This window comes from Cokeromyces recurvatus (genome assembly GCF_025118155.1).
Source record: "Cokeromyces recurvatus strain NRRL 2243 chromosome Unknown BX663scaffold_22, whole genome shotgun sequence".
Lineage (NCBI taxonomy): Eukaryota > Fungi > Mucoromycota > Mucoromycetes > Mucorales > Mucoraceae > Cokeromyces > Cokeromyces recurvatus.
This window is the reverse complement of record NW_026251408.1, coordinates 401,066-423,285: the sequence shown is the minus strand read 5'-3', so window position 1 is coordinate 423,285 and position 22,220 is coordinate 401,066. Positions and strand designations below refer to the sequence as shown.

At 28.7% G+C, this 22,220-nt stretch overlaps 13 protein-coding genes and 1 non-coding gene across 14 annotated transcripts; 7 read left to right on the top strand and 7 right to left on the bottom strand.

Moving 5' to 3' along the window:
* Positions 1-552: 552 nt before the first annotated feature.
* On the top strand, positions 553-635 carry BX663DRAFT_t101. Its single transcript has one exon. It is a non-coding gene; the product is annotated as a tRNA-Leu (tRNA).
* Positions 636-1,254: 619 nt separating this feature from the next.
* On the bottom strand, positions 1,255-2,267 carry BX663DRAFT_517341 (uncharacterized protein). The gene has a single exon (XM_051528709.1). It carries the CDS (start codon positions 2,213-2,215, stop codon positions 1,397-1,399), a length of 819 nt encoding a protein of 272 aa, XP_051380692.1. The 5' UTR covers positions 2,216-2,267; the 3' UTR covers positions 1,255-1,396.
* Positions 2,268-2,846: 579 nt separating this feature from the next.
* On the top strand, positions 2,847-4,610 carry BX663DRAFT_154109 (uncharacterized protein). Its single transcript, XM_051521614.1, has 5 exons — positions 2,847-3,205; positions 3,268-3,318; positions 3,479-4,096; positions 4,182-4,465; positions 4,556-4,610. Exons 1-4 carry the CDS (start codon positions 3,028-3,030, stop codon positions 4,202-4,204), a joined length of 870 nt encoding a protein of 289 aa, XP_051380691.1. The 5' UTR covers positions 2,847-3,027; the 3' UTR covers positions 4,205-4,465; positions 4,556-4,610.
* Positions 4,611-4,860: 250 nt separating this feature from the next.
* On the bottom strand, positions 4,861-5,331 carry BX663DRAFT_439079 (uncharacterized protein; the record flags this gene model as incomplete). The annotated part of the gene is made up of 3 exons (XM_051523313.1): positions 4,861-4,951; positions 5,025-5,133; positions 5,202-5,331. Coding segments are annotated over 3 exons (330 nt in total), but the record flags the coding sequence as incomplete, so codon positions are not given.
* Positions 5,332-5,547: 216 nt separating this feature from the next.
* On the bottom strand, positions 5,548-6,172 carry BX663DRAFT_517335 (uncharacterized protein). Its single transcript, XM_051528708.1, has one exon. It carries the CDS (start codon positions 6,150-6,152, stop codon positions 5,601-5,603), a length of 552 nt encoding a protein of 183 aa, XP_051380689.1. The 5' UTR covers positions 6,153-6,172; the 3' UTR covers positions 5,548-5,600.
* Positions 6,173-6,259: 87 nt separating this feature from the next.
* On the bottom strand, positions 6,260-7,068 carry BX663DRAFT_517334 (uncharacterized protein). Its single transcript, XM_051528707.1, has 2 exons — positions 6,809-7,068; positions 6,260-6,750 (listed from the first exon to the last, which is right to left on the bottom strand). The coding sequence occupies exons 1-2, from the start codon at positions 7,049-7,051 to the stop codon at positions 6,325-6,327; spliced, it is 669 nt and encodes a 222-aa protein (XP_051380688.1). The 5' UTR covers positions 7,052-7,068; the 3' UTR covers positions 6,260-6,324.
* A 77-nt stretch (positions 7,069-7,145) lies between these two features.
* On the bottom strand, positions 7,146-10,298 carry BX663DRAFT_439145 (Muskelin N-terminus-domain-containing protein; the record flags this gene model as incomplete). Its single annotated transcript, XM_051523319.1, has 11 exons — positions 7,146-7,255; positions 7,329-7,517; positions 7,560-7,630; positions 7,723-8,280; positions 8,347-8,513; positions 8,697-8,877; positions 8,949-9,388; positions 9,484-9,621; positions 9,712-9,770; positions 9,857-9,967; positions 10,031-10,298. The coding sequence occupies 11 exons, from the start codon at positions 10,296-10,298 to the stop codon at positions 7,146-7,148; spliced, it is 2,292 nt and encodes a 763-aa protein (XP_051380687.1).
* An 826-nt stretch (positions 10,299-11,124) lies between these two features.
* Positions 11,125-11,475, top strand: BX663DRAFT_411205 (uncharacterized protein; the record flags this gene model as incomplete). Its single annotated transcript, XM_051522293.1, has 2 exons — positions 11,125-11,363; positions 11,421-11,475. Coding segments are annotated over 2 exons (294 nt in total), but the record flags the coding sequence as incomplete, so codon positions are not given.
* An 876-nt stretch (positions 11,476-12,351) lies between these two features.
* On the top strand, positions 12,352-14,987 carry BX663DRAFT_476750 (docking domain of Afi1 for Arf3 in vesicle trafficking-domain-containing protein). The gene is made up of 8 exons (XM_051524272.1): positions 12,352-12,487; positions 12,546-12,731; positions 12,839-12,899; positions 12,970-13,377; positions 13,459-13,760; positions 13,837-14,386; positions 14,446-14,604; positions 14,661-14,987. The coding sequence occupies exons 1-8, from the start codon at positions 12,375-12,377 to the stop codon at positions 14,877-14,879; spliced, it is 1,998 nt and encodes a 665-aa protein (XP_051380685.1). The 5' UTR covers positions 12,352-12,374; the 3' UTR covers positions 14,880-14,987.
* On the top strand, positions 14,982-16,439 carry BX663DRAFT_517327 (replication factor C subunit 2). The gene is made up of 5 exons (XM_051528706.1): positions 14,982-15,132; positions 15,216-15,294; positions 15,362-15,558; positions 15,623-15,766; positions 15,871-16,439. Exons 1-5 carry the CDS (start codon positions 15,035-15,037, stop codon positions 16,406-16,408), a joined length of 1,056 nt encoding a protein of 351 aa, XP_051380684.1. The 5' UTR covers positions 14,982-15,034; the 3' UTR covers positions 16,409-16,439.
* A 337-nt stretch (positions 16,440-16,776) lies between these two features.
* BX663DRAFT_406295 (uncharacterized protein) lies at positions 16,777-17,164 on the bottom strand (the record flags this gene model as incomplete). The annotated part of the gene is made up of 2 exons (XM_051522256.1): positions 16,777-16,896; positions 16,976-17,164. Coding segments are annotated over 2 exons (309 nt in total), but the record flags the coding sequence as incomplete, so codon positions are not given.
* Positions 17,165-17,579: 415 nt separating this feature from the next.
* On the top strand, positions 17,580-18,621 carry BX663DRAFT_544837 (meiotic nuclear division protein 1). Its single transcript, XM_051530908.1, has 6 exons — positions 17,580-17,596; positions 17,686-17,748; positions 17,813-17,867; positions 17,929-18,044; positions 18,110-18,332; positions 18,402-18,621. The coding sequence occupies exons 1-6, from the start codon at positions 17,594-17,596 to the stop codon at positions 18,548-18,550; spliced, it is 609 nt and encodes a 202-aa protein (XP_051380682.1). The 5' UTR covers positions 17,580-17,593; the 3' UTR covers positions 18,551-18,621.
* A 68-nt stretch (positions 18,622-18,689) lies between these two features.
* Positions 18,690-20,113, top strand: BX663DRAFT_439172 (beta-lactamase superfamily domain-containing protein; the record flags this gene model as incomplete). Its single annotated transcript, XM_051523320.1, has 5 exons — positions 18,690-19,022; positions 19,082-19,325; positions 19,404-19,573; positions 19,633-19,676; positions 19,780-20,113. The coding sequence occupies 5 exons, from the start codon at positions 18,690-18,692 to the stop codon at positions 20,111-20,113; spliced, it is 1,125 nt and encodes a 374-aa protein (XP_051380681.1).
* Positions 20,114-20,189: 76 nt separating this feature from the next.
* Positions 20,190-21,774, bottom strand: BX663DRAFT_553981 (uncharacterized protein; the record flags this gene model as incomplete). Its single annotated transcript, XM_051531492.1, has 5 exons — positions 20,190-20,332; positions 20,394-20,534; positions 20,596-21,186; positions 21,265-21,426; positions 21,516-21,774. 5 exons carry the CDS (start codon positions 21,772-21,774, stop codon positions 20,190-20,192), a joined length of 1,296 nt encoding a protein of 431 aa, XP_051380680.1.
* Positions 21,775-22,220: the final 446 nt, after the last annotated feature.

The following is a 22,220-nucleotide window of genomic DNA, read 5'->3' as shown; positions in this document are numbered from 1 at the left end:
ATATTCACCTTTATTGTTGAAACTTTTTAATGTACGTTAAATGCTCATATAACATGCTTATGCCCTCTTCTAAAATTGAATAGAATATATTTTATAACAAAAATAGGTACGCATACTTCACGACTTTGTTAAAAAAAAAAAGTAACAAGATTAAAAAAAATTATCACTATGCATATTTAGCCAATCACAATTATTGAAGGGATTATCAATAAAATTCAATTTCATTCTCAATAAAAAAAATATGTAAACCCCAGAAATTTGCATTGCATGTAAGCGAAAAGTAAACTTTCAAATGATAATAACTCGATGAATTCTTGACCAAATAAGATAAAATAAATACATTCTGAATCAGAAAAAATGTCGCTTTCAGAAGATATAATTTTTTTTAATTTATTCCAACTTTTCGAAAATTCTTGTAAAAGGTCACCTTTTACAATTGTGAAAGGTCTACTTTTACAAACATTTAACAATTGTGAAAATAGACTTTATCTGCAGTGCCTCTCCGAAATCGCAAATTAACCATATATTATACAAAAAATTTAGAAAATCAAGGGAGAGATGGCCGAGTTGGTCTAAGGCGTCACGTTAAGGTCGTGATCTCTTCGGAGGCGTGGGTTCAAATCCCACTCTCTTCACTTCTTTTTGCAATTTTTTGCTTCCCTGTTTTTTTTTACTTTATATTTTCAGATATTCATGTGTATATGCTGTTGGTGTATTATTTGTCAAAGGTCTGACGACGATCATTATATTGTAATATTAATCTTATTATATTTATTTGTGGAATTAACCCAATATGTATGTAAGTTTTTTTTTTTTTAAAAAAAATAAAAAAGACTCCTTTTTCATTTACTACAAAACTACATCAGGTTAATAAATAATATACAGTGTGATATTACTATTGTTGATGAAGCTTGATCAGATCTGTCCACTCTATTCCACAGATAGTGAAATATGGCATCATCTTTGATGAATTCAAGTTATTGAACAATAGATAATAATATTCATTTTTTCCACTTATTGTTATATATCATGTACAGATATATCAATAGTAATATACATTTTTGAATGATAAATATGAGAAACAAGAACATTTTTATTATAATAATAATAATAATAGTAGCGATGTGTTCGTTAATAATAGTATTTTTGTTTTGTAGCAAGTTAGACTGCATATAGACTAAAGAAAAAAAAAAACTATTTATTAGATAAACATATATCCAATAGTAATGAATATATGAGTTTTAAAAAATGTAATTTTTTGTATGCATTATGATACAACATAGATGTATATATTTATTAAATTTGGCAAAATAGTGCCTTAATTATACTTATAAGGGAAGGGGAAAAGTCTATTAGATTGTTAAAGTCAGATCGTGGGAAAAAAGAAAGGTATGAGTTATTGTATTTGATTTCTAAAACTTCTAAAATATGTATTTCCAACACCACCAAATCCAAAAGCTGGACCAATACGTCCAATTCTTGCAAATGTACTCTTAAGATATTCCTTTCTGATTAGTTGATATCTCATGCTTGACATGATTCCAGGTCGATTATAGATATCGAGAGCAAAAAGATGAACTGGTGTGCTTACGAACTGTACAGCTGCAGGACATATTAATTGTGATACTACATTAGCTGTTTTTTCACTCGAAACAAGAGAGCTGTTTTGAAGGATATTTGCAATATAGGATGGTGCTGTAAAACTCGCTGCAATCGTAAGAGAATCTCTTGCCGCAAATAGAAGATAACTTAGTTTTGGTAATGCTCTAGTAGCAGCTACACCAAACATTCGAGCAAATACTTTATCTTTATATACACAGAGTGTGATATTGACAGCTGTCGTAGAAATAAACTTGTACATAGCCGTTTTTGTTCCTTCTATTGAATATTGTTCACATGTGGTATCTACAAAATTAGCAGTAGCATAAGTGGAGAAATAAAGACCCAATACAATACGAAACTGTGCTGATGAAACAAACTTAAAAGGTTGTGCTGTAAAAGAACGAAATCCATACTTTAAACCGTCCATCAAATTCCTTTTACCATTTAAATTCTCGATAATAGACCTATCAACAACAGCAATAAATGGTGAAACCAGAGCGGCAGAAGAAACGGCAGAAAAGAGATCAATACCATATAATTTTAATAATTTCTCTTTTGAATACAGTAGATTTGGTCTATCTTTATTTTGTGAAATCAGTGCTTCAGTAGACATCTGTATATAAAGTATGGTATAGAACAATAAAAGAAGGAAAGAAGGAAGAAAGAACAAAAAAAAAAAAAAAAAAAAAAAAAAAATGAAACAATTGTATGTATAATTCCTAAAAAAAGTTTTAAACCCCACTACTTATGAATAATTTTTTTATGACTCTTGATTACTCTTTTGTTTCTATCGTAAATCACAAGTATAATTTTATTTTAATGCTTTCTCTCTATAGTAGACATATTCATATATACGAGTGAGTGAGTAATTCTGATTTCTATATAATTTATTTTATTTTATATAAACCATATCTTGTACTCTTCTTTTTTTTTATTGTAAAATTATACATATAATTTTGTTAATTATTACTATTGGAGCTGTCATATAAACGTATTTATAATTATAGAAAGAAGATATTCGTTGAAATAGGGTTAATCTTGTATATTTAAATTTACAGAGATTGATTAAGATTCAGTAATAATGCCTATGAAATCATTATCACAGGTTGAATGTTACAAAGTTTGTTTGATTTACTACTGTTTTTTTTTTAAAGTTATTTGTGTAAGTTTATTTTTTATGTTTGGTATACATTTTCTTTAAAGAAATAAACATATACTGTTTATTTCACTCAGTATAATATATTATTTAATTGATGTGCAAGATGATGCGTTATTAATGCCTAAGAAAAGTAATTTTTTTTCCCTATCTTCATGTGGTTACCTGATATACATGTGGCTCGGCTATAATGTAACAAGAAAAATATACTATTGTATAAACCTTTTTCTCTTTATTTCTTTCTTTTCTTTTCCTTTTTATTAAAAAGTATGAGTAACTTGACTGTAGGAAACATAAAAAATGATGACACTACTCAACCGACAGACATTTTAATAGCAGTAACATCTCATCGTAACGAGGATAGTCAAAAAATAAAATATTCAAGAAACTCTAGCTTAGTATTTAACAGTGAAAAACCGAATTCAACAATACATGAAGAATCGAAAAGTAATAAAATAATAGTTATCATTAAGATAAACTTATTCTCCTTTATATCTCAATAATTACAGATATCGATTATAGTCAACAAGTGCAAAAGGAATGCTCCAGTAACCTAGCAGGTATTACAAGTTTCTTTATTAATTCATAAATATAATTGGGGGTTTTTTTTTCCTTTTTACTTTAAATATTCAATATACTAAAAAAAAAAGTAGGTACAGAGCTATCCTTTTTATTTTATTTTTAATTTATTAAAGTACAAATTCAAGTTTTATTTACTAGAGAATCTAAAGAATACTCAAGATGAAAAATTAATACAATCAAACGAATTATTTAACGAAATATTAGCTGATACAACTTCTCTTTTTCAAACAATAATGATTCCACAAAGCAAATTTTTAAAAGAACATAGTATAAAATTAAAACAACAGGAGTTAAAAGACATTTTAAATGAAGATGAAGTCATTCATTTATTGTTCAAAATTTGGGAGCAAGAAATTGAAAGGGTTTATAACGGAGAAATACAGAAAATAAAAGACGAAATTCAACAGAAAAACACAGTTATAAAGAAGACATACGAAAAAAATAAATGGCTAACGCAGACTACAGTTGAAATTGAAGAAAAGTTAAAGACTATTGAGACAGAGATGGAATCAAGTGAAGACTTTAACTCTGACGAGCAATCGTTACATAAACAATTAAAATGTATTATTCAATCTATCCTAGGAATTGAGATTGACAGCTGTAAGGAATATAGAGTGAATTATGAGGATTTAAGTTGGAAAATCAAAAAAAAAAGTATACAGCTACGTCATGATATGGATACAATAGGTGCTCTTTATAATAATCTTGCTTGGGAAAGTCAATTAAGAAGAAAACAAAATAAATGTTTTGACATTTGTAATGATCATATCAGAAGAGGCAATGAATATATCAATTTATTAGGTGTCTGCTTTAATAACAAAAATGTTCAATCATTTGTAAGATATAAGGAACAATATATATTAATATGTCATCAGCTTGCTCGATTCTATACATTCTCTCCTCAAGACAGTAAGGAACATGAAATGAAATCAAAACGAACTTCAATGCCACTAAAGCTACAAAAGAGTAATAGCATAGAGGATATCAGAAGAGTCCATGCTCAAAACTCTCTTGAATCTATTCATAAATCCAATTTTTCGACTACAATAATAACGCAGAACTGTCTTTCTGAAATAGATTCATTCTTAAAAAGTGAGAAGTTTAAAGGATATGAAGCCTTTTTATGTAAGCAGTATTATCAGCACAGTAGCTCCTTTTCACAAAAGAATAACCTATGTTCATGTCGATTATGCCAATTAACAAAGACACATAAAGATATAGGTGATCATCAGTGCAATATACATGGTGACTTTTCAAAACATCTATACAAACAGATTATAGCAAAAGAGAAGGACAATAATCTCTTTGCTTCTTATAAGGCTAATGTTATTTCAATTGAAAATTGTAAAGAATTAAAACGCATCCAGAAGCAGGGATTATCTAAATTAACAGACAAAAAGCAAGCAGCACATCTTTCAAATGATGGTAAATTTTCAATGAAGATCCAAAACTTTTTTAAAATAGGTCAAAGTTCTTCCAAGAAACAAGGATCATATAATAAATAAAGATAATATTTTATTTTATCGACCCAATCGTTGTTCTACTTTTGAAAATTTATATAAACATTTAGAAAATAAGTTATAATCTAAATAATGACAATTAAAGCAATTCCTAAATATTGAATGAAACAATTAATATTCAATATGTATGTATATATTAAGAGAAAGATGAATGTAAAGCTTACATCATTTCTGTTAATCTAATATGCCAAGGAGGATAATCATCTAAGGAAATGTAATTATGTGGTAAACCATCAAATATAATCATGAGATCTGGATCAGAAATAGTGTCTACTATGTATAAAAAATAAATAAATAAATAAATTTAACCATGTATATAAAGTAGAATGTATATACTTTACTATGCATATATTGATTTACTAAATTAATATCAATATTATCGTTCAAATGATTACAAGCCAATTGTTGTGTTACACGTCCAATATAAGGTTTTCCATTTTCAGATGATAAAATTGAAAATTTGATTTCTATTTTTTTTTTTTTTTTTTTTTTTTTTTTTTTTCAACAGTTAATATTTAATCGTACAATTCTATTCATGACAAAGATGTACCTGGTTTATTTTTTTCTTCTTTAGTTAATTCAAATTTATTCTTCCAATCATTTAATGCCGTAGATTGTTGTTCATGTAGTTTCACTGCCATTGATTTTAACACACCTTTTTTTTTTTTTTTTTTTTTTTTTTTTTTTTTTTTTTCAATTATTAAGTTTCAATTACATTTGCATCTTAATGGTATACCTGTCTATTTTTTTTTTGTTTTGCTATTACCTGTTGCATCATAAACTGATATCTCTTTTGTACCAAATTCATAAGCCCAACAAGTAAGTGTAGATATTTCAGACATAATTCTTTCCCAATCTTGACATGACCTTGTACTTAATAATTCACGAGAGATAATAATAGTAAGATGATTTGGTATCTTTGTTAATTGTAATTTATCATGTTGTATGCGTTTTCGAATATCATCATATCTCGTAGAAATGTATAAATTATAAAGATATGTATTAAGCAGTCTAATAGAGGTAAAGAAAATATATACAAAATGAAGTGTATAAAGTATTGATTTAAGGAATATATGATAAATTGAACTATTATCTTCTTTATTTCTAAGGATTCTACTTCTATTCGTTAATTCTTGTTTAGTTTCTATTGTATTTGCAGTTGAAATATATTTTGCAGGCAACTCTTTTTCATTTGTTACATTTAATTGTAAAGAAGAATAGGTTTGATTTGATTTTTCTATTAATAATTTCTGTTGTTCTTTTTCTGTTATCTCTGTTAAAATCGTTGTCATTATATGTATATGAATATGTATCTTTTTTTTTTTAACAAAAATTAGAAAAAAAAAAAAAAAAAAAAAAAAACTAATTTCTATTTTATTTATAATTTTAGGGCAAAGACCGGGATTTAAATTTAATTTATTATATAATAATATCAATATTGTAAATATGTCTACTGTTATTTGGTTATTTCTTCATTTTTTTTGGGGAAGATACTACTTCATTAAGGTTGTTATCTATTCTTCCTTTTCTTGCATTTATATCTATACATATCGCTTTCTCTGATACATTTTCGTTTATTTCCTTTATTTTTGGTAATGATTTTTCTTCTTTCATCCAAATTAAACAGATAAAGGTAATAAACAAAATAGACATCCAGATAGCATAAGCAATAAACATACCTAGAGGTACTCTCTTCATTCTCATACCTAATGGTATATTAACAGCAGCTAACAATAACAGTCCTCTTCCAAACCAAATATGAACATGATTATTCCAGGGACGTTTATCAGGTAAGCAATTATTCTTGAGTCTATATCGAAAAACAAGATGATTGGTTACACCTAATGTTACTTGAATCCATATTCCAAAAGATAATACAGTTCCAATACTCTAATATCAATAATAATCAATAGGATCCTTCTTGTATATAATAAACATCATAACTTACTGAATGAGGTCTTAGCTTAAGCTCTCCAGATATAACAAAAGCTATTACAGATGATATTGTAAAAGGTATCAAGACAAAAGTAGCCATAACTATCATATGTACTTTAGGCCCCCAAGCAAAACCTTTTTTTCTGGCATATATATTTATTCCTACAGCAAAAGGTACAGCAAATAGCCATACAAATACCATAAGAACACCATGTACTATAATTAACCTATTTTTTGAGCTTGGATCAACTATCATTTTTGTTTTGTTTTGTTTATTATTAATATTTAAAGAAAAAGAAAAGAAAAGAAAAAGAAAAAAGATAATCTGTTTAAGTGTGCATAAGCTTTGTTTATATTAATTTAATAACATCTGTTAACTTCCCTAAAGGCTCTTTCATCTGTTGAGGAATGTATATTAGTAATTTCTCAAATAGTTTAGTTCTTTCTGCATGCAACATATCTAAAAATAGAAGGCAAAGAATAAATTATTATATGCTAACAAATATTCTACCCATTTTATTTTTAATTCTTACCTTGAGATTTCATAAATATATCCTTGATATCTTCGTCGTTGTCTTCTATCATTGCTTCTAATAAACATAAATTTGTACACATTTGACGAAACTCTTTCAAGTCTGATACATCATCTTCATTTACAACAGGAACAATGTAGTTTCTTAAATAGTCTAATGCTGCTAACGTATCTGAAGTTACAACATAGTCTCCTATTTTTACTTTTTTATACTGTTGATTATAGGCTCTACTACATAATTCTTTTAATTTTTGCATACGAATCATGAAAAGACTTTTTCTTAATATAGAAATTGGATTATCCCTATATCAAATGAATTATGTGAATAAATAACTATCATTTTCTCCTTTTCATAGAAAAAAAAAAGCTTTCCATCTATCTATATGTGTAGTTACTTTATAAGCCGAAGTTCCCAAAAATCATCTAATCGTTGACTAGGATGATTTTCTCCTCCTGGATTCCCACCGAAAATATAATGTCGTTTTGTTAGTGAATCATAAACCATTTGATGAGCAAATCGTGGACAGGGTTCAATTAGACTGTCGTAATCCATACGTTCTCCATGATGACTCTCCTTCTGGTAGAGCTTTTTCCATTCATTTTGTTGAATGGAATACACTGAAAACTCATATCGAATTAGATCATGTGTTGCATTGCGTGTATAACCTGATAAAACATAGATCTCTTGAAGGTCTTCATCTAAAGTAGCTCTTTGCGTAAAGCCGAGAGCTGAGCCTGTGCTTTTATAAAAGTCTTGAATAATTTCAGTAGTTGTATTATCATGTGTTGAATATCTATAAAGATCTGTCAAGTATTCTCTTTCCCTTTGCCCTGCAAATATATAAAGCTGTCCATTCACCTGATCGAATAGCATTGAATGTCCAATTCTTGATTTAGGTAGTCCTGTCTGATTAAGGGAATTGTTATGATTATTAACCTCTCTATCGTCATCCCTAAGCGAGAATATTAATATATTCATCTATTTTTCTTTTCATGTAAAATAGGATTCTAATTCTTACCTCAAAGTTAACCAGCGGTTCAACTCTAGACTATATGCATATAAACCTCCATAATTTAAACTATTTGGATTTTTAGTAACAATTCTACCACCAAATACGTATAAAATCTGCTTTTCAGTATCTATGCACATTTGATGATCAAATAGCAATTCTGGGCCACCTTCATTCTAGATAAGGAAAATATTAATATATACATATACATGTATACATATACGCACATATACGTATATACATATACATATATACATATATACATATATATACATATATACATATATACATATACATATACATATACATATATATACATATATACATTTATACATTTATACATATATATTTTGCCCTACTGCTGTATTATCATGAATTTTAATCCATTTATCATTTTCTATATGATATTGATAAAAATCAGAATGAAGCTCTTGATCAGTTATATCTTCTGATTCAACATAACGTCCTAGGACGTAGATTGATTTACTAACTGAATCAAAGCAAATTTTATGACAAGAACGAGGACTAGGCCCTCCCTGACTTGATCATAAATTAAACTTAATTTAGGTTCCTCCTTATGTATGACATTTATTTATCTATCTATCACTTACTTTTCTGTATTCATACTTATAAGATGCCATTGATTCTGTCTAATATCGTAATACCAAAAATCAGATAAATCTTGAGTTCCATTCCAACCCCCAAAGAGATATATTTTTTTATCTTTAATATCAATACACATTTGATGTCCACCTCTTGCAGAAGGCAATTCATTACAATTTGTGGAAGTAGGATTTAGCTTTCTCCATTTCGGTTTATATTCTGATTCTTTTGCATAATGCTCAAACATATTATTTTGTTTATAGGCATGTAATACTACTTTTTCGGCTGCTTTGTAATTAGTTTCAATCACAAGATGACGATGTAAAGCTGTTATCATTGGATCCTCTAACTCTATATTTGTTCTAGCTTTTACGATGTGAAATGCATCCATCATATTTTTTTGTCGTAAATACTTTAGACATAGGCGTGTTGTTTCAATTTCTATAAACTTGATACACATATATTAAAAAAAATTAATTTTTTCTTTCTTTCTTTCTTTTATTATACACATATTAGGTGTTATTTATATAAATGGAGACTCACATTTTCATATTCTGAGCAGGTTCTTTGAATGATGAACTCATCACGTATACCCTGGATTTCAATGTACCAAATACTATAGTTAAAATTAGGTCCAAAGGCTGATAATGGAACTATTTTAAGGTATTTAATTGGAAATACCTTTTTTTTTTTTTTTTTTTTTTTTTTTTTTTTTTTTTTTGCTTATATGTTAATATGATATACTATTTCTATATGTAAGTGTCATATTACCAAATTATTATGCTGATATTTTAATGGAAAGGTCTCTGGTTCTGCATTATTCTTTAAACCTTTTTTTTTTTTTTTTTTTTTTTTCAGATGAATGTATATAAATATATTTTCATGTTTTTCCAAAGTAATATTATTAATAATATACCATCATGTAATAATTCAGTACAGATACTATTAGGTTCCATCCCACCATATATTCTAAACTCCTTAAGATTGCATACATGTCCTTTATGAAATTTACCGAAAAGAATAGTTTCTATGTATATAAATTAATAAGTAGGGAGGAAGAGTTATATGATAACAAATATTAGGCATTTACTTGCAATCACTGGTTCTTCAAATTTTACTATAATATACTGTTCGTAATTATGTACTGCACTTGACCATCTTGACGTTTGATCTGTAGGTTCATTATCAAGGATATTATAAGGAAAATAAACACCTGAATATGAAGAGTAATCATGAATAATATAGGCCAATTTGATCTGCTTTGATTCAGCAATAATAATTGACAGAGGGGTATTTGGTATGACGGTAGACGCTAATTGTGAAGTAGACAACCTATTGTGTTGCTGTATAGAAACCATATTACTATTAGAAGAAGATGCAGGATGTAAGATAGTATTCAATCTGCTTCTAAAGAAGCTTCTGATATTTGAATCGTTTGTTTGAAAAGGCTCATTATGATGCATATTAGACTGGCATTGATTTAATGATCTATCATAAGATGGACACTGTTGTTGACTTGTATTTACTCCTTTATCATTGTTATTATTTGACATTTGAATGTCGGCATTATTATTACCGTATAAATATCTTCTATTATTAGTGGCTCGTCTTCTCCTATTATTTTGTCGGTTATTATTACTGCTATTACTTGCACCATTATCGGCTCTATTATTTATTGAACCCATATTTCTTCAAGTAAAAATAAAAAATAAAAATAAAAAAAAAAATAAAATAAAAGAAGGAATTTACATTATATCGAAATAATGTTCACATAAAGATAGTTGAAATAATAATTTTTGATCAAAAAAATATTGACATACCTTGCCGTTATTCCCGAAAATTTGGCCAATAATCATGACCCGTAACTTATTAACGCCCCCCCCACCCCTCTTTTCATCCCCCCTCTTTTCTGACATACAAAAAAAAAAAAAAAAAGCGCTATTATTTTATTTTTTATTTTTATTTCCTTTTACTTATCGTTTTATTTTCATTTTCATTTCTTTTTTTCCCCTCTTTTGATTTATTATTAAGAATATTTCTCCTTTCCCTTTTTTATATAATTGGTTATTATTTGATCCCTCTTTTATAAGAGATATGCCTGAAAACAATACGACTCTACCCCCAACAACAACAATAACAACGACAACAGCAGCAGCAGCAACAGCAGCAACAACAACAGAACCACCACGAAAAAAGCGTGCCAAAATTATGAGTGCTTGTGGAGAATGTCGACGTAAAAAGACAAAATGTAATGGAGAACAACCTTGTCGTAATTGCCAAAAATCAAATGCAACTTGCATTTATCTTACAGCTGCTCAATTAGATGACAAAAGAAATCATGGACCCTCAAAAGCAGCTTTAGAAGCTATAGAAGATAGACTAAAAGCTATCGAGGACATGCTTAGAACTATCTTACAGTCTCAGTTACCTGTTCATGAGTTATTAGACCCTGTTGCTGTTAATAATTTCTTAAATAAAAGTAACACTGAACCACATCATATGAATAGATTACCTTCTATACATGACCTTTCAGCTACATTGCCACCATCATCAGCACCTTTTCATAATACAACTTCGGTGCCAGCAGTAACTATCAATAATAATAGTAGTAGTAGTAGTAATAATAATAGTAATAATAATAGTAGTAGTAATAATAATAGTAGTAATAGTAATAGTAATAGAAATAATAATAATAATAATAATAATAATAAACATCATTTACCTTCTCCAATATCTTTAATACAAACTGAAGAATATCATCGTCAACATCCATTATATCAAAATAATGAAGGTCCTTTACTATTACAACAACAGCAACAGCAACAACAGCAGCAACAGCCAAATGCATTTTCACCAATGAAAAAGCGTAAAAGATAGATTACTATATTAGTATCATTATCATTATCATTATTTCTTTATTATATTATTATTATTATTATTATTATTATTATTATTTATAAATATTCACACATTTGTATACTTATTATTATCACTTATTATTATTTCTTTTTTGTAATATAATAAATTGCTTTTACTTTTTCCTTCCTCCACCCCCCACTTCTTTAAAAGCAGAATTTCTAAATATGGAAGTTAACTATTTTCCATATATGGCATTATACACTTAAACTACTTTTGTAGTTGATTCACGAGTTATACTACATATAAAACTCATATGATTCATGGTCTGATGTAATTTGTAGTGAGTATATAATTATGAAATAAAATCATGATGATGATAAAACGAGAAGAAGGTGTACTTGTTGAAAAAAAAAATAAAATAAAATAAAATAAAATTTCCTATGTGTGATAATTGACCCCTCCCCCTCCCCCTACAGAACAGAACAGAGCATAGTAGTAGTATTTACTTATTTTGGTTTATTTTTCTTTCTTTCTTTTTCTTTTTTTTTTTTCATTTTATATATCTCCATTTCTAGATGATCATGCATAAAAATGAACATGTTCAATATATTTTGTTAGCAGAATTTGATATTGATAAAGGGGCCAATTTGAAACATCAATACCCTACTGAAACAGGAACAGACGAACAGTAAAGCTGAACAAAGTTGATCCATTGTAAACAACTAATATAACTCCTTATTAAACAGTATATTATCTGAACTCATGTTACCTGATGGTGCTCATCTAAGATCAGAAGATTGGACCATCTTTTGTTTAAATCAATTAATTCCTAATGCTGATCAGGATATTGAACAAATGAATTCAGATCCTGAAAAACCATTACTTTATGTACTCAACTTGGTCAGAACTAAACATGATGCAACTGCTAGAAGGTAAAAAAAAAAAAAAAAAAAAGAAAGAAAGAAAAAAAAAAAAGGCAAAAAAAAGGGAAGAGAAAGAGTCAATTTGATATAAATCTTGACATAACCTTTTTATAAAGAGGTGCAATAGTAAAAGCAATGGCTATTTGTACAAGACATCAATACTTGCATATCTACAAAGTAAAAAAAAAAAAAAAAAAAAGGATACCCTTAGGCATTTAACAAACCTATAATACCTTTCTTATTTAAGCCTGTATTGCTATTAGCCATGGAAAAATATTTTAACAATCCAAGTCTTGAAATTTTAGAGTCACTTTATAAGGCAGTGAATTCAATGGATCTTTCACATATGCCAAAATTTACTTGGCATGAAAGACAAATCTTACGTGCTTCAGATAATAGAACTATGTTTGAAGAGATGTTTATGGATAAAGACAATGTCACTGCTGCTACTACTAATAATAAGATGTTGATAGAAGATATGGAGGATAATAGATTAAGAAGAGGTACTTATATTGACTTGGCTTCAGGTCATGTTCGTGAAAAGATATCAGCACTAAGTAAGGATAGACATTTTTATGAAACAAAGATTGAATATGATGGTATCAAGCTGCCTATCAAAATCCCATTGACAGTAAATGCAGAGGAAGTAGGAGATGTAAGTTGTATCAATAGACAGATAGATATCTTGGTCTGATAGAGTCGGTTTCATCTTATTTTTTTTTTTCACCTTGTCTAGTTTTCGGTTATCAAATTAATTAATACCTTTACTCCTCATCATAGTCAGGGATCACCTAATCCACATCATCCTCATCTAGATAGCTCAGGCCCATATACGCATCCAATCATATTATTATTAAATGCATTACTTACACAAAAGAGAATTATTTTTCTTGGATATGGTCATCCCTCAGGAGAGGTAGCCAATTATGTACTTGCTGCATGTGCTTTGGGAAGTGGTTGTGGAACAGTTTTGAAAGGCTTTACTGAACGTGCATTCCCGTATACTAATTTAACAAGTGTTGACGATTTATTAAAATGGTAATTAGGAGATATAAACATGACTGAGAGTTTTATATACATATATACATATTTATAAATATTCACTTGTCTATAGTCCGGGATTTATTGCAGGTGTTACAAATCCAACTTATGAAGAACATACAAGTTGGTGGGATGTATTATGTAATATTAGTACGGGTAAAATCACTGTAAGTGAACATATTCAAACAACTGGAAGAAAACAGTCTATGGCTTTAACGGAGGATATATTAACTCATCATCGGAACTCGAGTCTTACTACGTCCATGCATTATCGTAGTGGAGCTGGGATAGATGAGAAGAGAGGAGGAGGAGGAGGAGGTGTAGTAGAGGATAGTAACGTTGAATTCATGAATGATGTCATAGCTTCGATTCAAGCCCATTATGGAGAAACATCCATTCGTGCAAAATTCCAGGATTATATTTATCGATTTGTTCGATTAGCTGCCCTTTATGAAGAACAAGTATATGGACAGACGAATATTATATGGTCAACAAAAAAGATGTCTATTTTAGGATATGGTCCAGTATTTCAAGATGAGAGTTCAAAACAAAGAGAATTATGCGCAAATGCTCAACGTATTGAAGGATGGAGACAAACGATATCCTATAAATACTATCAAAGAGTAAGAGAATATAATGAAAGCATATACAAATATCATAGTAAAATATAACAAAATATTAGGACTTTAATTATTGGAAACAGCATTCATGTATAAAGGATTTAGATGTTTATAATCAAATTAATAAGCTAAAGAAGTTGAAACAGATACCGGATCAAGAAATAGCTTCCATTTATGAAGCATTTTTGAATAATATTATTACACATCGACAAATGATTGAAGTAATATATGAATTATTTAATAGTAAAAAAAAAAAGAATACTTATCTATGCAAAAGTTTTTGTCTTTTTTACCTCAACATCAAGGTGGACTATCTCCACTTGGTATAGGTTTATTTCATTCTAATCCTCTTATTCGAAGACAAGCAGTTGACTTGTTTCGTCGCTTGGAAAGGAATCCAGTGGGTATCAAATTCATACAAAATTTATCAAAGTTCCAAAGAATTGCATATGAAAGACAAGCTGCTACTATTAGTGTAGTTGATCAGCATAAATAATTGTATTCCCTATTTAAAATATATCCACTGTCAAAGTCACGACGCGAAATTTATTTATTTATTTATTTTTATAATCGCGCTTTGTTTAACAATAAATCTTTTTTTTTTTTTATTTTACTTTATTTTATTGTATTAAGCCTAGTCTACTCGTACAAATGAGCTTTTTTGCACCAAGAACAGCCACTTTAAATAAAACAGATAAAAATGATAAAGCAGAATTGTTAAAAAAGAATCAACCTTGGGTTGAGAAATAGTAAACATGATTTCAACGATTCCTTCTATTATTTAGCTTATCACTTTTTTCTTTTTTTTTTTTTTTTTATTATTATTAATTAGTCGTCCAAAGACTATGGATGATATTTCATCACAAGAACAGGCAGTACTTGTTTTAAAGAAAGCACTTCAGTCTGAAAATGTAAATACCCATCTAATTCGTCGTTTGTTAGGGATTATTAATTTTATATGTATATTTTAATCATTAGTTGCCTCATTTACTTTTCTATGGTCCACCAGGTACTGGTAAAACATCTACTATTTTAGCCTTAGCTAATGAACTTTATGGTCCCAAGTTAATTAAATCACGTATTTTGGAATTAAATGCCTCTGATGAAAGAGGTATTCAAATTATCCGTGATAAAGTCAAAAACTTTTCCAGAACAACTGTTACAAACAAAGTCGAGTAATGTCTATTTATTTATCAATGGATATCCTATATGTATATGCTTATCCTATTTTATAATTAGAGGTTATCCTTGTCCAGCTTATAAGATCGTTATTTTGGATGAAGCAGATTCAATGACAAGAGATGCTCAATCAGCTTTACGTCGTATCATGGAAACTTATTCTAAAACAACCCGTTTTTGTTTGATCTGTAATTATGTTAGTCGGTAAAGTTATATATTCAAGGCATTTATATTCTAGACTAAAACAAAAAAAAAAAAAAAACACATGTATATACATATCCTTTTTTTTTCTTTTCTTCTCTTATCAGTATTATCGAACCTATTACATCACGATGTGCAAAGTTTAGATTTAAATCATTACCAGTAGCTGATTTAGAAGAACGTCTTCAAATGATTTGTGAGAGAGAAGGTGTTAATTTAGCAGCCAATACATTAAAAACATTAATTGAATGTTCAGGTGGAGATCTTCGAAAAGCCATCACATTTTTACAAAGTGGATATAATCTACAAGGAAAAAACCCAATCACACCTCGTATGATTAATGAAATGGCTGGCATTATTCCTGAAGAATCGATGAATGAATTAATCAACATTTGGATGAATCATGATGATGTGAAAGAGATTCAGAGAAAAGTACAAAATATTATGAATGAAGGCTATTCCGGAGAAAATATTATGAATCAAATTCATGATGCCATCATTAAAAATGATAGCTTAAACACACTTCAAAAGGCAAAGATCTCCCAATATATGGCAACAGTGGATATTGATTTAATTCAAGGAGCAGATGAACATTTGCAAGTATTAAATTTGATGGTGCATATCGCTGAGATTGCAGCCATTTAATTAAAATAAATAACCAAAAAAAAAAAAAGATTCTCATTTATAAATTCATTTTATCTCTTTTCTTCTATTCTAATGTCTTTCATTTCTATATCTATCGGATCTCGCTGCTTTATAGAAGAAGCATGACGTTGATAACGGCGAGGTAATGAGGGATGTTTGTTGTGTCCAAAAGAAATTGTTTTTGGTATTTTTAGTTTTGACATGCTTGATGTCAATTCATCCATGTCTACATCATTGACTTGTTGTTGTAGTTGTTGTTGCTGCTGTTGCTGCTGCTGCTTTTCAATGTTATTTTCTTGTTGTTTAATCCTCCTCATACGTGCTTTATTTTTCTGATTTCTTTGTCTTCTTTGCTCAAACGATAATGTGCCTGTATAAACAATATCGAAAGGGAAATATTTTGGATATCGATGTTTATCTATTAAATGTAATCGACGCATACGTGGTGTTGAAAACATTTTTTTACAAGTTTCTACATAGCACTTGTGCTGCCCAAAAAAAAAAAAAAAACACATTAATTTTTCAAGTGAACGGTACATAGTAAGAAGACTACACTGATCACATTACAATTTTTTCACCTTTCGCTTTTTTCATTTGTAAAATAACATCATGTAATTCATCTAAATGAAGTTGTAACCATTCTGAACCTGGAAATATTTTATGACAAACTGAACATACATTACGATGAATAGCCTCATAATGTGATTCATATGCTGTAATACTTGGGAACTCAATTCGACATGCGTTACAATATATTTGAGTAAAGTACTGACTGTATTTATGATATTAGCAAAAAAATAAAATAAAATAAAATAAAATAAAATAAAATAAAATAAAATAAAATAAAATAAAAAGAAAACAATAAAAAAGAAAAATGCTATATGTATATGCATATATATGTCTTATTAACCTTGTTAGCTCAGTTACTTCTTGTTCAATTATATTCAATTCAGATTCTGACTGGGCTTCCTTTTTTAGCCAAATAGCTCTTAGGGCTATATTCCCTTCTTCAAAAAAAGGATCGTTCGGTAGATATATTCTTTTTGTAGGTCTATAAATCGTCGACATTTAACAACGATAGCAATAATAATAAAAATAATAATAATAAAAGAAAAAAAAAATATTATAATTTTTTTTTATCTTTTTCTTTTTCTTTTTAAGAAAAAAAAAATATTAAAAATTAAAATGGTAATAGAATTGACAATGTGACAGAAATGACATTGTAAAAATAAATGTAATACATGTATACATTTAATTAAACTAAATTCTTTATCTAGTCTCGTAAAGGTCTTACACTCGATGAAAAAAGAAAAAGGATTGAACGTATATTTCACGAGACAGTAATAGGCTTATATTTTATGCACAAATAAATGAGTCTATTATTAATGCATCATTCTGTATTAGGGTGAATTTTATCAATTAAAAGACATAGAGAAGATAGGCCCTAAAAAGGGAGTTGGTACATATAAATGATACAGATCTTGTATAAATATGTTTCTATATTGATACTATTTATTTAGTATTACAATCTGTAAAAGACGTCTTAATGAGCTTAGTGGATGATGGTTTAGTTATGACGGATAAAATTGGCACATCAAACTACTTTTGGTCATATCCTTCTGCAGCCATTGAAACGGTATAAACAATGACACTATTCTAATTGAATCACTTACGTTATTATTATCATTATTATTACTACAGAAAAGAAACAAGTTATCAGATATATCGCAAAAGGTAGATAAAGAGGTGGAAAGGAAAGCTAAGCTAGAAGAATTAATAGAAGAAGCTAAAGAGGATAGAGAGCAATCAGAAGAACGTGAAGAATTATTACGTCAATTAAAAGAACAGCAGAGAATATCAAAAGAACTAAACGCAGAGTTACAGAAATACAAAGATAATGATCCTGCTCTGTATAAAGCAAAAGGTAGCATATATAGATACATGCAAAAAAAAAAAAAAAAAAAAAAAAAATAGGTATTAAAAAATGACATAGAAAATGCTGCTAAAATGGCTAAAGAGGCAGTAAATCGATGGACAGAAAATATTTGGGAAATTGAATCTTATTGTATAAATAAGTTTGGTATGGACCGTAAAGTATTTGAACAAAGTTTTGGCATTGATGATGACTTTGATACTATTTAAAAAAAAAATAAATAAATGTATACATCTATAATGCAATATTCATGTGTGTTGTGTGACTTGATTGTATGTATTTATCATTCAAGCGAATAGCGTCTCCTATTATGCTTTTTTTTTTCTTACTATTATACTTATTCTGTTAATGAATAAAAGACTTTCCTTTGTTAACTTCCCTATACCATTTGACCATCCATATATCATTCCAACCTTAGTAGCTACAGTGGGTGCTTCAGCTTTATTATATTATTCTTTACAAGCATCTCATAATTACGACTTGAAAGAAGCCATCCGACAACAGGTTATCCATAAGAGAAAGCATCTTGTACGAAAAGAAGATAAATTTGCAAGTCTAAAATTTGAAAAGCAATTTATTAATCCTTTTAAAGAATGGAAAGAACCTTGCATTTCTTGGTTTGATTATATTATTTATTATCTTGGTATTAATAATAATAATCAACTACCCAAAATAGAGCAGGTATTTTTTTTTATCTAACATAGACATTGAACGTAAGCTAAAGAATACCAAATCAATAGGAATTATGTGATTCTTTACCTATAGTAAAACCTTCTCTAGACCAAATTAAGAATTCAAATAATAGAATGAGTTTTACTTGGTTTGGTCAGTCTACTTGTCTTTTTAGCTTAGAAGGTCTAAATATATTAACAGATCCTATTTTTAATCATAAAAAAAGATTAAGACCTCCTCCATGTCAAATCGAAGAAATTAAAGATCTGATAGACATTGTTTTAGTATCTCATCATCATTTTGATCATTTAGGTATATTTGTATAAATATTATATAAATAAAAAGGAGGAGGGTAGTACAGACACATTCATATTAACTTCTATTTGGTAGATGAAAATGTCGTCCTCAAACTTGGAAATGATGTAACATGGTACGTTCCATTAGGACTAAGAAAGTGGTTTGTTAATAGAGGTATTGAAAATGTAATCGAATTAGATTGGTGGCAAGAAATACAGTATAAAGATAGATCTGATATATTGATTGCTTGTGTACCAGCTATGGTAATGAATGCAAATAATATTAAACTGAATGCATACATTAATGTATTATAAATACATAGCATGAAAGTAAATCTTCTCTATTTGAAAAAAATCAATCTTTATGGTGTAGTTTTGTGATTAAATCAAGATCAAATAAAATATTTTTTTGGTAAATAGAAAAAAAAAAAACTTGTTGCATTGTATATTGAAAAAGGATATATTCATAGTGGGGACACAGGTTATGTACCCGAGTTATTCCAATCTATTAGAGACCTTTATTCTCCTTTTACTTTGGCAGTATTACCGATTGGCACATTTGAACCTCAAAGTATGTATCAGTCACTCCATATGAGTCCTAAAGAAGCAATTAAAGCTCATAGTGATTTAGACTTCCCCAGAATATCGATTGGTATTCATTGGGGTACGTTCATGACATCAAATGAGCCTTATTTATCACCAATACAGCAATTAGCTAAACTATATAACAAGGAGACATTAGGAAATGATCGAGAAGAAAGTCAGTTTATAACGACAGCATTTGGAGAAACTAAATGGCTGTGATAATTTACAATGTCTGCAGCTTTATTTATTTATTTATTTGTTAATGTAAAAAAGAAATAAAATTATGGAATACAGATTATAAATAATTAAGAAGGTTACAATTGCCACCTTCATAAACATCGACTTCACTGATTTTATACTTTTTGTTCAAGTCACGATAATTCTTTTCACGATAAACATAAAAATCAATATGATTATTATCAAAGCTCCAGCTACGATCTAATGATTATCATATTAAAATTTTAAGCATAATATGTGACTGTAGTATCATGCAACTTACCATCAGCAAGTAAACAGCCATTATGTTTCTTTGAAGAACCAGGAACTTCCCAACCCACTATTTGAGGAATAAAGATCTTTGTATTTCGCTTAATATCATTAGCAGCAATAGTAATAAATGGACGAAGAGGGCTTCCAAATGCTATTTATGTAATATGATTAGACTATACTATACTATACTTTTATTATTATTATTACTTTACCTGTTAAACCAAATGGATCCTCTTTCTTATCCACTTCCATAAAGCATTTATAATTACTACAGGAGCAACCCCCAAGGTTAATGATCTTACCATTCACGATACCAGTACCTTCCATAACTAGAGCATCAGCATATTCTTCAGAGACGGTACCTAAACTTTTCCCCTGACAGGTCTTGATGGTAACCTGTTTACCACTATGGCTGTAATCATCAGGATGCGCAATCCAGTAGTAGGTAAACTCAGATCGTTTCTGGAGCAATTTACGCTTATCAGTAGAGAGAGTAGTAGTCTTGGTTTTCTTTCTTCTAGTAACTAGAGTCGTTTTAGTCCTAGTTGTCTTTCGTTTATTAGTGGAAGATGCCTTCAATTGTGATTTTTTAGTTTTAGTAGATCTTCTTGTACGGCGTAAAGTAGTAGTAGTACGTTTTTTAGCAATGGACTTTACTCTGGCTTCTTGCTTAATACAGTAGGCCTTACCCGTTCTTAAATTATTACAAGAACCTCTATTTATAGAAGGATTCATATTGTAAAATTCATCAAGGGTAATGCCATACTTTTTAGTAATTGAGTTACAATTATCTGCATTTTTCACTAAACGACATGTCAATAAAAAGAAAAAAAAAGAAAAAAAAAGGAAAAAAGAATATTTACCAATATATGTTTTTTTACACGTGGTATTTAATATGGTATTTTCTTTCTTTTGAACACAGTACGATTTTCCAGGATAAAGATTAGTACATTTACTATTAATTTGACTATTCCATTCAAGAATATCATTCATATCGACTTGATACTTTAAACTTAAAGTGTAACAATTATCATTAATAGCCACTATATATATATATATATATATATATTACATGCACATAAGTATCAATAGTGACAGACATATATGTATTTATATGCGTATATTCTTGTACCTTTGTGATATTTTTGACAATCATCAGTACGCTTGTTTAAAGAAATAATGGAGCCATAAAGATTAGTAGTAAGATCTTCATGACTATTGATTAATTCAAAAGGATGATCTACAGCATCTTCAGATGCAAAAGGAGCAAGATAACTAGCAGCGTATCGAGTATTATCATCAATTGTTGAAAGGTTGTCAGGAGTAGCTGCAAAATTATTTTTCAAGCGATAAAAATCAAATGCAACTACTCTTGATATAATGATTGACATGGAGAAAATAGATTTAAGAAGCTGCATTGTAATAGCAAAAAGGAAAGGAAAGGAAAGAGTAGGATGATAAAGAAGAAATAAAAGATGAGAGTCAACTTTCTTTCTTTATAATATAAATAAATAAATAAACAAAGATCAAGATTCAATAACGGGTTCTTTTATAAATAAGTACATTGTAGGACAACAGAAAGTCAAAGTAAATTATGTGAGTCTTTTCTTAATTTTCCATCCTAATATTTGCGCTTTTCCATGATTTCTTCCCTTTTTATTAAAATAAATTTACAGAAAATATAGGTAGAATTCAAAGCTGAACAGGAAGTCCTCCTGCTGTCATAATGTAGTAAAATTAATAAATTATGTAGCACTTGAACTCCTTTTCTAGTTTGAGTTTTTGTTATCCTTAATCATGGTACAGCAAGTATTGTAGCTAGAAAGAAGCAATAAAT